This window comes from Panthera pardus, unplaced genomic scaffold (genome assembly GCF_024362965.1).
Source record: "Panthera pardus isolate Hobbes unplaced genomic scaffold, ASM2436296v1 HiC_scaffold_11, whole genome shotgun sequence".
NCBI lineage: Eukaryota > Metazoa > Chordata > Mammalia > Carnivora > Felidae > Panthera > Panthera pardus.
The window spans coordinates 23,041,006-23,055,061 of record NW_026526666.1 but is presented as its reverse complement, the minus strand read 5'-3'; the positions used below and the strand labels follow the sequence as shown (position 1 = coordinate 23,055,061).

The 14,056-nt window shown below is 33.7% G+C and overlaps 1 protein-coding gene across 1 annotated transcript in view; it reads left to right on the top strand.

The window, feature by feature from the left end:
- LOC128775927 (translation initiation factor IF-2-like) overlaps window positions 1–14,056 on the top strand; it is a 497,738-nt gene that overhangs the window by 412,998 nt on the left and 70,684 nt on the right. The window contains exon 4 of the mRNA XM_053899155.1: window positions 10,741–10,819. Within this exon, the coding sequence (XP_053755130.1) occupies window positions 10,741–10,793 (53 nt within the window). The 3' untranslated portion in view covers window positions 10,794–10,819. The remainder of the gene's footprint in view (window positions 1–10,740; window positions 10,820–14,056) is intronic.

Genomic DNA, 14,056 nt, shown 5'->3' with positions numbered 1-14,056 from the left:
GGAGAGTACACATATTTGGGGGAATATGGGAAATCGCTGTATTTCTCCTCAATTTTGCTGTGATCCTAAAACTACTCTAAAAAACATGTTTTAAATAAATAAAATAACTTGATTTCTAAAGGTAATTTTCTAAGAAATTCGAAAAAGAATCAAAATAACCCAAAAGTGGAAGATACAAGAAATTAAAATAAAAGCTAAAATTAATAAAAGAAAAAAATCACTAGAAGGAATAAGTAAATCCAAAATTTGGTCCCCTAATAAAAACTAAGATTTTAAATGGAGTTTTCTCAAAAAATTAAACATAGAACTATAATATAATCCAGCAATTTCACTTCTAGGTATTTATCAGAAAACAAAAACACTTATTTTTAAAAGGTAAGTGCACCCTCATGTTCACTGAAGAATTATTTAAATAGCCAAGACATGGAAATAATCTAAATGTCCATCAATGAATAAATGGATAAAAAAAAATGTGGCACACATACACACACACACGAGTATTATTTATTAGGAAAAAACAACTGATATCTTACCATTTGCAACAACATGGATGGACCTTGAAGGTATTATGCTAAGTGAAATATATGAGACAGAGAAAGACAAATACTCCATGATTTCACTCATATGTAGAATCTAAAACAAAACAGAAAAAAAAAAAAAACAAGAAAACAGAAAACAAAAAAGCAAGTTCATAGACATAGAGGAAAGATTGACGGAGGTGGGGCTGGGGCATGGGAGAAATGGGTAAAGGGGGTCAAAAGGTACAAACTTCTTGTTGTAAAATGAATTAGTCATGGAGATATAATGTATAGTATGGAGACTATAGTTAATAATACTCTACTACATATTTGACAGTTGCTAAGAGACTAGATCTTGAAAGTTCTCATCAAAAGAAAAATAATCTGTTACTATGTAAGGTGGATGTTGGCTTATTTTGTGATCATCTTGCAGTATATACAGATATAAAATCATTATGTTGTCCACCTGAAACTAATATAATTGTATATGAATTACACCTCAATTAAAAAATATTTTAAGTAACGTCCTTATGCATTTGGTGTTTTTTAAAGTGATAATATGCATAATCAAGGAGAAAGGAAATGTAATTATGGCTTACAAGAAGTAAAAGAATTACAAAAAGTATTATGTTCCTTTATAACAATAAATTTTAAAATCCAGATGAAATAGATGTTTCCTTAGTAACATGTAAATTCCTAAAATTTAATGAAGGAAAAACATAAAAAACTGAATCAGTTATTTACTATTAACTATTGAAGAGATTGGAAAGGTAATTAAAAGTCAGTCATTATATAAGATAGTAGGATCAGATAGGCTCACAGCTAAATTCTACATCACCTTTAAAGAATAAAGAATTCTAATATTATTCAAAAAACCTGCACAAAAGAAGGAAAGTTCCTAATTTGATTTTTTTAAATGGTTATTTGTTTATTTTGGGAGAGTGAGAGCAGGGGAGAGGCAGAGAGAGCTTGAGAGAGAGAATCCTGAACAGGCTCCATGCTGTCAGCAAAGAGCCCAAAATGGGGCTCGACCTTATGATAGCAAGATTATGACACAAGCCCCTATCAAGAGAAGCATGCTTAACCGACTGAGCCACCCAGGTGCCCCACTCCTAATTTCATTTTATGAAGCTACCATAACCTTAATAAAAACTGAATAAAAAAGAAAATTATATTTAAAAAAAAATCAGTGGTTGCCAGAAGTTAAGAGGAAGGATGAGTAGGTAGAGCACAGAGGATTCTTAGGGCAGTAAACTATTCTGAATGACATGATCATGGTGGGTACATGTCATTAAAAAAAAAAAAAAAAACAGTCCAAAAGGATTGATGTAAAGAAAAATGAAAACATAACATATCAAAATCTGTGGGAGATAGTTAAAACAGTGCTTGGAAAGAAATTTTTGTACCAAATGCTTCTATTAAAGAAGAAAGGTTTAAATCAGTCATCTAAGCTTCCACCTCAATAAAACTAAACAAACCTACAGCAAACAAAATTGAAATAAGATCAGAAATCAATAAAATTGAAAACAGAAAAACAATAGAGAAAAATCAATGAAAACACTTATTTGTTTAAAAGATCAGTGAAACAATAAACTTATAGAGTTTATACTTCAAAAAAATGAGAGAAGATCTAAATCATCAATATCAAGAATGAAAGAGGAGGTGTCACTATAGATCCCACAGATATTGAAAGAATAATCAGAGGGTACAATGAACAACTCTGCACACATTAGTTCAACAACTTAGATGAAATGGACCAGTTCACGGAAAGACACAAACTACCAGCTCAGTTTCACAGAATTTTAGTCCAGATGGCAAATATATTCAGAAAAAGCATGGCTTGTAATGCTTGTTTATCTATCTAGGTTCAACTTTTTCTCAGATCTAGAATTTTTAATAATAATTTCTTATTCTTAAATATATGTATTATAAAAATATATGCTACATATATATATATTTAAAGTACCATGTGCAAGTATGTAGCAATAAATTTTAAAATCTATCTTCTTTATAAGTGTATATATAATTTATGTTATATTTATATAATATTATGTCATATTTATATTATTATCTGTGTTTATATTATTTTATTATATATATTTAGATTGTATGTCATCTAGAATTTATAGTTGGGTCTTTGTAGGAGAATTACTCCAATTCTGCCAGCAACAGCTGCCACATCTGCTTGAGCACTTAGCTCTGTTCTACTGTGGAATCCTAAACTCAATAAAGGCAAACACTATGTCATGTTTATTTGTAAGCCTTAGAGCTAACACAGTTTCCTGAACACACTGAATGAAGAGGTTTTACAGGATTGAATTCTTTAATACTCTTGTTACAAATTATCTAATCGACTTCCAGAAACACTACAGAAATTTACATTTCAACTGGAAGTCTATAAAAGTTAACCTGTAATTTGCTTTAGAATTGTGCATTATTATTATTTGGAAATCATTTCTGCTCTTTAATATTTCATTTAAAAATTTTCTTTCCTTAGCAATCATGTTGAACCTTTTCCCCTTGTGTTATTTATACATTTATATTTCTTCTTTGATAGAGGACCTATTTATATTTTTTATCAGAATATTTTTTAAAATAATGCCACAATATTAACAAAATTAAAGGAAGAATGGAGAAACGGTATTTACAATATACTTGACAAAAGGTTAATGTCACTAATACAAAATATTCTTATCAATTAATAAGAATATGATGCACAAATTAATGGAGAAAAATCATCAAGGACAAAAACAGCCTATTTTTGGAAGAATAAATACAATTTACAAATGAACATACTTAAAGTGTTTAACAGAGAAATACGATTGAGACAAAATTTTTTCCTTCATTCTTTCTCACGTTATCTATGCATCCTTAATTCTTTTCTGTTTTCTTCTTTTACTTTCAGGCTTCACCATCCTGAAGTCATATAGTATATCTACATTTGATCCTAATATTTTATGCTTTAATTTTTGTCACTAACCCTTTAATCTAAATGGAATTAAGTTTTTCTAGCATATAAATTATGGGGTGGGATTTTATAAATATATGGTGGAAGCTTTTCTTTTTCTTAATTACAGTGACCTTATTATCAATGTGCTTTGCTATCAAATACACAGTATTTAAATTTAGAGCAGGTGCATGAAAGTCAATGCTCTTTGAATTTATTTTAGTGTCTGCATTATAATCCTAGACCTTAAGCATTCCATTTAAATCTTATTGTAAAAATTGGATAAGGCAGCACTCACGTAGTAATAAATTAAATCACTTAGATCCCTTAAATAATCAGTACATTGTTGAGAGTCAGTAGACTGCAATAGTAACATTAAAATCTAGGTGTGGGAATATCCCAGCTATCCCAACATATCGCTTAATGTTGGATAACTTACTTTCCCTGGGCCTCTATTTGTTCATGTGCTATATGTGATTTGTATAGGTTTTTCTTTTTAATCACAGGAACGTTGATCTGCTGTGATCTAGTACATCCTCCACAGACAGAAACATTTTATTTTCCCTCTTTTTAATTTTTGCCTAAATAATAAGTAAATGTAAGTATTTTCTTACTCTTTTATTTGTATTTTATGACTAACAGTAAGATGAAGAATGCTTTCTTAAATTTTTTGTCCTTTTAACTTCTTTCATGTCAATTATCTTTTATCGCTTGCTCGATTTTCTATTGGGTTGTGTCCTCTATTTTTTTTTCCTTTGAAAATTAGATTTAGAGGGTATGAAGAAAACAAATAGTTCTCACCTCACTCTTGGGTCATATGGATATGAAATCCTTTCTCTAATCCAAGGCTTAAATGTATTCCTTTTAAATGACATCATTCCAAACAATTTCCGTGAATAAAAATATGACAGTTGTCCTCAAATTTTTGTTTGAAATTAGTTAGGTTATTTATGTAGTTACATGAACTGGGCAAAGTCTAGATCAGTGCTACTCAAAGTGTGATGTGTAAACCAGCAACATCAGCATCATATGGTGCTTCTTTGAAATGCAAAATCTTGGGACCAAACCCTGCTGAAATACAATCTTCATTTTAACAAGATCCCAACTGACCTCTATGTAAGTTGAGAAATGATAATATAGATAATGCATTAAGATAAAATCCCAATGTAATAAGTAACTTATATCTGCTAATATATATTAGCCCTTTCTGTGATATATGGGTGGCAAATGTTTTTCCAGTCCATAATCTGGGTGTATTTTTTTTTTAATTTTTATTTACTTCTTGAGAGAGAGAGAGAGAGAGAATGAGTGGAGGAGGGGCAGAGAGAGTGGAAGACACAGAATCCGAAGCAGGCTCCAGGCTCTGAGCTGTCAGCACAGAGCCCGACGCGGGGCTCGAACTCACTGACCGTGAGATCATCACCTGAACTGAAGTCGGACGCTCAACCAACTGAGCCATGCAGGTGCCCCTGGGTGTATTTTTAATCATAGTATCTTTGTCATACATTTAAAACCTGCTAGGTATTCAAGAATACTTATCCTGTTCTTTATGAATTCTGAGTTTTGGCTCCCTTAGAAGAAGCTTACCCAACTCAAAATCATACAAGTATTTTGCTGTATTTTCTTTCGATGTTTTCATTTTTAAAAACCCCACTACTTCTGCATGTAATTAACTCTTTTACAAGAAGCAAAACATAAGAAATTTTAAGAGATCTGAATGTGGATTTAATTTATTATACTTGAGGGGCACGTGGGTGGCTCAGTTGGTTAAACATCCTACTTTGGCTTGGGTCACGATCCAGCAGTCCGTGAGTTCAAGCCCTGCCTGGGGCTCTGCACTGACAGCTCAGAACCCAGAGCCTGCTTCAGATTGTGTGTCTCTCTCTCTTTGCCCCTCCCCCACTTGCACTCTGCCTCTCTGTCAAAAATAATGAACGTCAAAAAATTTTAATTTATTATACATGGTAGGCTATTTTATAATGAGGCAACTTTTTTATACCTCGTGTTCACTGGATTATTTGGGGGTATTTTTCCAGATGCTTTCCAGCCAAGAATCTGAAGAAGAGCTATTAGAATGAAGCAAAGTATTTTAAATTAATAGATCCACAAACTAAATGTCGTAGTATGATATTAGCAGGATGGGCTCTGTCTTTTTTTGTTGACTAGGTCTAAGGTAAATGTGACAATTTTATATGCTTACCAATAGTAACCACCATGATATGGTAGAATCATGATTTGCATGTTCCAAATATGGATGCATGATTCATTGCTATTGAATCATTCTTGAGCAAACTGAGACCTGATACTTTATGTACCATAATGCTGTGCAATATGCCTATCCTCAAAGGCAATATATTTTAATATGTAAGAGCTCAGATTCTGGACTCCAACTACCTAGGTTCAAATCTCAGTTTCACCGTTTAATAAAGTGGTGGCACTGGCCAGTTATGTAAGTCTTCTGGTTTGTTTTCTCCATCTGCAAAATGGAGATAATAGTACCTACACCACAGTGTTGTTAGGAAGATTAAATCAGTTAATATTCACAAAGTCCTTAGTTCAGGAACTGGCATGAGTATATGCTAAGGACTATTATTTTGTCTAAACAGAAATGCAAACCATATGGAGACAAAGATAGTTATTTTTAATATGAAGAAGAGGGGTGTTGTTCTAGAAATTTCCTGTGTTAGAAATTAATAGGTAACAGTTTATTTTCTTTTGGGGCAAATTCATATAGAAATAAAAAGATGTGAGGAATTTCTTTAAGTATCAGTTACTAGTTTCTTTATCCATCTCCCCCGTCCAGATGCAATTTGTATTAGGTCTTTTCTCCCTCTGTTCAGTGTCCCTCCTTATGAAAAACAGGGACATTCAAAAACATAACCTCCAATTAAATCTCCTGAACTTTGTTTGTTACATAACAAATAGGTTTGGGTATTCAGAACATATTCACTTATTATATTGTACAGTCACCAATATAGCTCCGATAATAAAAACAAATGAGGGTTTTACTGTTAAAGTGAACATTACTTTTTATAATGAGGAGACATAGTCTTCCTTTGACTTTAACATTTCGTCTTGTTAACATCTCTGTTTCCCCTCCTTCCACTCTATCATAATAAAGCTTTTACTGGAAAGGGGGAAAAAAACCTAACAACAAAGAATCACTGCTCTTAAGGGAAATAGGAGACAATGACTGTTAAGGATATCAAACTGGATAGCATGTTTTATGTCCAGCTTCTTCCTGCTGCATTTTATTGTTGCCGAAATAAATATTGGCTACTGAAGTCTTATGAAAGTATATAAGTAGCCACATAAATCTGGCTATGACTATGTAATCTATCTCTTTATAGAGAAAAAGAATAGTTCTCCAAGAGTTGTACAAATATTCTGCTTTAATATCTTCAGATTTTTGTAGAATACTTTAGCAACAAATTTGAAAATAGTTTTGTGGCTATATTTAAAGTTTGAAATTGCACCCACTTTTGTTTCATTTCACAGTAGTTACTGTGCAGATTGTTCCATTATTTCTCAAGTTATAAAGTAATTTTACTGAAAATTCTCAAAAACACTTCATTGGCGCAAGCTAAAACTGCATTTTGCTTACAACCAAACGAAGCAACATTTTTGCCATCAAAACCCATTATTACTCTCTTTCCTAAAACTGTGAGGAAGAAATGAGAATATATATTTTCCTTTTTGAATAGGAAACTTTTCCCTTAGGTATATATCTAATGTTTGTGTCTGATTTTTCAAGCAGAACACTCCAATTGCAATCCCCAAACCAAGTGGAGAGATAGATTATGTAATTTCTTATCTCTGTGGCATAGGCACTATACACCCAAACCAAGCATAAAATAACAAGATGAAAATATTATCTGGGTGGCTCATTTAGTGAATAGAAAACCCATCTTCTAGCACCATATATGTTTTCATGGAAATAAAATTGAAAAGGAAGACTAGATTTCTCACAATGTGACTAATATGGAAATACAACATTGATAAAGCTAGAGAGAAGAATGTCATTGTTTCCAATACCTCCTATTGGCTAGCTGTTTGTTATGTGCTTTTTAACACCATGAGTGTAGAAGACATGGGAAAATGTATTTTTTAAAATAACATGGTTAGATTTAGATAGTTTTGCAGTGTGAACTCTGGAGATCCTTCTAGGTACAGACAGTTTCTCTAAGAACAATGATTTTATAGAGCCTCTTGTGCTTTTCATTTTTTTTCTTTGTCCGGATTATTTATTTTTTTTAACTATTTCCTTTTTTTTTATGATTAGCTTATAGCTCTGTAGTTCCAGCTGTTTCATTCTGTAACTCTAAAACCCTATCGCTGGGGAGTTCTGTGTAATTGCCCATAATATGTACCACATTATCCATTTCAGGAACTGTGCTGAAAGACAGCAGCAATAAGGGGGTTTCTAAAGGCAGTCTGGTTTACACTAATGGACCTAACAGGAAGGAAATGCAATTTGAAAGAAGCTGATGCATATGTTCTATTGCTGAATATAATGTTTGATTTAATTATTAACTGTCAGTGATGGAGAGGCAGATCCTGTTCAGGCTTACTTAGAGGGCAATGCTTTGCATTCAAAGAAAATAAATGACAAAAGTTTTGTCTTTCAGTCCATGACTTAACAAAAGAATATGATATTTCTCTCCACTGATACATCATAGTTTTCAAAATTACCTTTACTTTAAGGTATAAATTGGACAATGAAAATTTCTCGTTAGCATTTGTTTTTAGTTTCTTTTTCCTTGTTTATTTGTTTCTTTCCTTCTTTTTCTTTCTTTCTCCTTGACTAATATTGTACATGAAAACTTCCTCTGTTAAGTGGTTTTGAATTAAATACTGAGTGCTGGACTGAGTAACTTTCTAAATCTCCTTCTAGTTGAGGGTTCTATCATGTGTTGACTGGCAGAAGACATTTCAGTGAAGAGGGCTAAAATGCATAGCTCTCTTTGTCTTCCTCTTTTTCCCAGAATGAGTGATTTGGCGCTCAGCTTCTGTCCATTTCTTTTAATTGGCATTTTGTGACTTCCACTAAGGCTCTCCCTTGCTTTAAAAGCCCATAATTGTGTGTGAAAGGCAGAGAGCAAGATGTAAAGAACAGATTCATTAGAGAGCAAACATATTCATGCCTCTTCTTAGTTACTTTATTCCTACATTGGTACAAAATGACCTAATATAGACAAAGAAATGGGCATCAGCCCACCAAATTTGCAAGGGAACTCAATGGACAAATGCTCTGTTGGGTCAGTCAGCTGGAAAAGAGTGGTTTAGTACTATGTGTAAACAGAATAATGGGGCCATGTAATTTTAGTTGTGCATTTTATATCTATCTGGTGAGATTATTATCTTTGACACTAGCCTAGGCAGATGCATAACTGGAGCTGAAATTAAACAATAGTGATGATATTTGGAGCTCTTCCAAAATGCTCTCTATTGTTTGTGTAAGTGGCTCCAACATCATTATTTGATCCATAATTTCTCATTTTTTATTACACATATGTTCTTGCATATAACAGCACACAGCATCAACTCAGTGGGAGGCATTTTTTCTCTATGATTTCAAAAGGAATTGTTTATTTTTGTCATGAGGATAATAGAAAGCAATGACGCTTCCTGGAAATACAATACCACAATTCAAATGTCTAATTGATTTAGACAGATTAAGAAAAAAATAATATAGGGCCAATCTATATTTTTGTTCTTTGTAGCAGCCCAAATGTCTTATTTGAGTGTTTCCATTCTTATTCTGGGCTGATAGAGTCACTACTTTAGTTATGAATGACTGGGATCTGGCTTGTGTAGAGTTATTACTCAACTGATAGAGTTCAATTCCACTGTTCTGAATTCTAAGGAATTTAGAAGACTATAATTTATCTATGCATTGCCTATGAGCGCAGTGTTTGATGAACTTGAAAAGGTTCAAAAGCTCAGTTCCTAGAAGCTTATCAATCACAAATACTGAATTATGCTACCCAATTCTATCATTTAAATCAAACTGCAAGATAGTCAGGCTTTCATTTCCCCCATAACTGTATTGTTAAATAGATTTGATGCATTCCCAAAGATGATTTTAATAGGACCTCAAATCGTCCACACTTTACTCTTGTGGAAAATAATTTTCCGGTAGGCACTGTTGTGCTTAAACAGCTACCTAATCCATGTACATAAAACACATCCTATGTGCACTTATAAATTTATATATAACGCTTTAAAATAAAGTCATTGTGAATAATGGTTTTAAAAAGTATAGTTGTCATTGTATTTTGAATAGTCATTTATAATTTTAAGCAATTACCCTCTTTTTTTACTTTTCTCTTAGAGATGATTATTTCATATTCATAGTTATAAGTTTAAGCTTAATTTTCAGAGATCTGTATTTAAAATATTTTTAAATGCTCAAAGAAAGGTGTATATTTTGACAATGGCCTGCCTGTCCTTTTCAACATTCAAAACTATCATGTGTGGAATCTGTCTTATCCTATTGCCAAAGTGGGGTATTTGCCCCTCGATTTGGATAGTCACCCCTTCTACACACACACACATACACACACACACAGAGTAATCTCCGTGGAAAGTGCCAACACTTCAAATCTGCTTACAAATGCAGTTTTTAAAAAATGGCCCATCAACAAAATGGGACTGAGGTCATTTCAGAGGGCAGAGTCCCACACCTTTGGACTGATAGGAGCATATTCACCCCAATACTAAGAGCTCTGTTTATAAACGCAATGAAAATATTTGAGTGTGCAGGTGTATCTTCATTTTGAATATGATTCCTCCAGGCAGCAAAACAGGTGTTCTGGCTGCATGCTAATCAGGAAAAGGAACGTTTGAAATATGCATCTGCACGCTGGCATCTGGGCAGAGATTGTCCGAACACATTCTCAAGTGCAGAGTCTTAGAAAACAGGCCTCTTTTGCTTTACTCAGTACTGTGAGGCATATTTTGCAGGAAGAAAAACTCACATTCTCCAGCCATTAGGGACTGCTTCTGTGTATGGCAGATGAGGCAGCCAGAACGCAGACACGGACTAACAAGCTGGCTGAGTTTAAGACAAGTTGGTAAAAGTTTCTAGGTTTTCTGGAAGAGTAAAGTGTTCCTTGACAACGGGATTGGATCTCCAGGAGGGTAGAGGTCAAGGGTTGTTGGAAGGAAAGCAGGGAGATGAATGATGTTTATGCAAAAATCTCCTGTTCAGGTTCCTTCATTTAGTTCTATTCACTTTTTTTTTATTTTAATTCCTCCTTTTTTCCTCCTCAGGGACACCTCTGCTCTTTTCCTCCTTCTTAAGACGAGAACTGAATTTTAGTTGATGGGATTTTCAGAATACAAAAATATGGTGAGTTGGATTAATTAGAATATTTCACAGAAACCTCACTGCCTTCAGTTATCCTCTTGACAAAGATAAATGCAAATTCTTACAGGATTTATAAACTCAAGTCACATTTTCTAGATACATTCCTATAGGTGCTAGACAACTAAAGTAGCATAATAAAGAGGGAAACAGCTGAAAAAATGAACAAATAGAAGACATGCTGTAAAATGTATTCACAGCTCCTGTAATTTGTTCAGTTCTGAATTTATATTTGGTCCATCTGCCCTACCATATATTAACACCATAACTTGTCTCAAAGATAGGCATTCCTATATCTAAATATTGAACATCAAAGTGGATTACCTTGGATTATTATGTTTTGAGTGGGTGTTTGTACTTGTTTCAGTTTCAAATTAAAATTATCCTGAGAAAGAAATAGCTGAACCCTTTAGTTCATAAAAATAAACTACAAATTTTACCATATATTAAATTCTCTGACTTCCACTCATTAACGAAGGAAGAAGGTGTGTAGGAAACAGCCACAACCAAAACAGTCTCTCCCTACCAGAGGCCACCTTCATCCCAAAGTCAACTCCAACTGGGCCTCTGTTAGATTTGTGTTCTGTCACATCAGTGGCTGAGAAAAAAGATCCAGTGGGCAGTAAAGTCCACATTTTAGCAACATTTGTTGGATTTATCCAAATTCAGTGCTGTTTTTTTAAGAATTCTAAGCACTGTGTGCTCTAGCTAAAGTCAGTGTTTCCTCTATAATAAGCTGCCCATTTTTAATTATCAGAGAAGATGAGATCTTAAAGAAACATCTCCTAAGATTCTACAGTTTTCCAGAAGTCCACCTAACAGCATCAGCAGTAGTAAATTGTAGATGTTGTAATGATGTGAGGTTTGACAGAAGATAAAAAGAAGCCTTTCATCACTACCTTTCCCAACACCCCCCTGCCTGCACCTCTTGCCATCTGCTTCTACTTCAAGGCCACTTCAAATGACACCAGCTCCATAATTCTTCTCATCATAACTCTATCTAGGAATCAAATCAGTTCCTTCTTATTTGAAAACTATGGTATTCAATTTATATTCTGAGAGAGAGAGAGACAGAGACAGAGACAGAGACAGGGGAGAGATTAAGAGATTGAGCGAGAATAAGAATCATTGCTTAAATGACCCTAGAGCATCCAAGAGACAGTCTTTAAATGTACAGATTAAAAAGAAGAAGAAGAAGAAGAAATTCACATTACAGTAAATTAGAATTACAATTAAGCTTATTCAAGCTTCAAATCTTCTTCTTAGAACAAGGGGAACAAAAAATAATGAAAAGTTTTATTTTACTAATTTCATCCTGAAAATGTCCTATCCTCATTATTGATTACAATTTGTAAAGAGACTTGAAATGAATGGGGTTTAATGGGGTGTAAACAAATCCTCCCTATAGGAGGTTTCCTGTGACCTGTCTTGACTCTCCTTTGCATACAACTTCTAGATTCCTTTACAAGAACCAAATATCCTGGGTATGGCCCATGTAAATATCTTTAGATAGGTTTGAAGAAAGGAAATCCTTTTCTGGGTCATTTCTTATAAGGGCTATAGTCACTTGTATTATTTGGCAGCAGATGGAATTGGCATATAGTAAGAAAAGTTATTATCTGCAAGTAGAATAATATTGATTGGGGCTGTTTTATTGGTAAAAGACACAACTAACATGATTGGAGCTCAGATTTAACAAAATACAATTTTTAGCTTTTGTATGAGGAGCCGAAGTTATAGTGGTAAAGAAATATTAAGCTTCTTTGGGGTTTGTCATAGGGTTTCTGAAATACATTTCGTAAATGAACAAATTGTGTAAAAGCAGACATCACAAGTATATCTATGCCTACTTATTTTAGCCATGTCTATTCATATAAATTAATTTGAGTAGAGAGAAATTGAAACCAAATAATAATTTCATTTAAAATAGCCAATTAGTTTTTGGCTGAATGACTTAGCCTCCTCCCCCCCCGCCACCCCCAAACTGCTTTGCCTACTTTCTATCAGCCAATTTAAGTTAAAAAAAAAAGAGTGAAGTGCAAGAAAAAGAGGAAAACGGTAATCATTCCAGAAATTCTGTAAGTCTACATGGTTCAAGAAAATTTGTGTTGTTTGGAGCTTCAAAGAAGGAAAAAAGAATAAATTAAGAGTCTCAGAGAAAGGGGGAAATATCTGAGTAGTCCTGAACACTTCTTGCCGTGAGCACTACTTATTGAGCAAGTGACCTTTATGAAATTATTGTTTATGATCACTTGGTGTGTGCCAAGAGTATCTGGAAAGAATATTCCAATTTATTTCAAAGGTTACATATCAAAATTGAATATGCAGTACAACTACATTATCATATGGTATAAGTTTACATAAGAAGTTGGAGTCGAATCGTATCATTGTTTCCCTTCAACCCAGTGTGTTTTGATTTATGTCTGCAAGACATATTCCCCCTAATTCCTAAAAGAGAATATAGTACAGTGATGCAAATAAAGGACAAAATGTTGTTTTGTTGTTGTTGTTTCTCCAACTGAGAAACTTAGTTCAAGTGTGAAAGATCTATAGGATTATTTCCTCAAGTGTATTCCATCCAAAAGTAATAAAATTTAATACCAATTTTCATTTTTTAACCCAGTGATCACTGTCTTCTAGCAAAGTACTTATGATGATTGAAATAACAACATGAAAAAGTCACATGGGGTGCAGCAGGAGGGAATTCTGCATCTAGGAGGGAAGGGAAACTGACCAACAGGGACATTTTTTTTTTTCCTGCCCATAAAAGGCTTTTAGAGAGAGGCAACTGCACATTTCGCTTTCTTCAATTTTCCTGTGCATACAACTTAACGTTTTAGTTCAATAAGCCTCAGCCTCAACTTTATCACTTTGCACAGAGTGAAACATAAACCAGGAGATTCACCTCTCCTCTTCCTTTTCTTTCTCAGTTGTCAAACTCAGTTGTCAGAGAAACTCTCGTACAGCTTTGCCCATAGCTAACCTTATTTCTTTCTTTAAATTTGTAACGTGGAAAAAAGAATACCACTGCCTCACACGGTAAAGAAGCATTTCTTTAAATCAGCAGATCAATCTGCAAATATTTACTTAATGTCTGCCAGACCTTCAGCACATGTTGGTGTCAAAGTTCAACAATGAGGCAATGACTTTATCTTGGGAGCAAGAAAAATACATAGAGCAAACGTCTTCTCCTTTTCCTTTTATCTCCTGCCTCCTAAATCC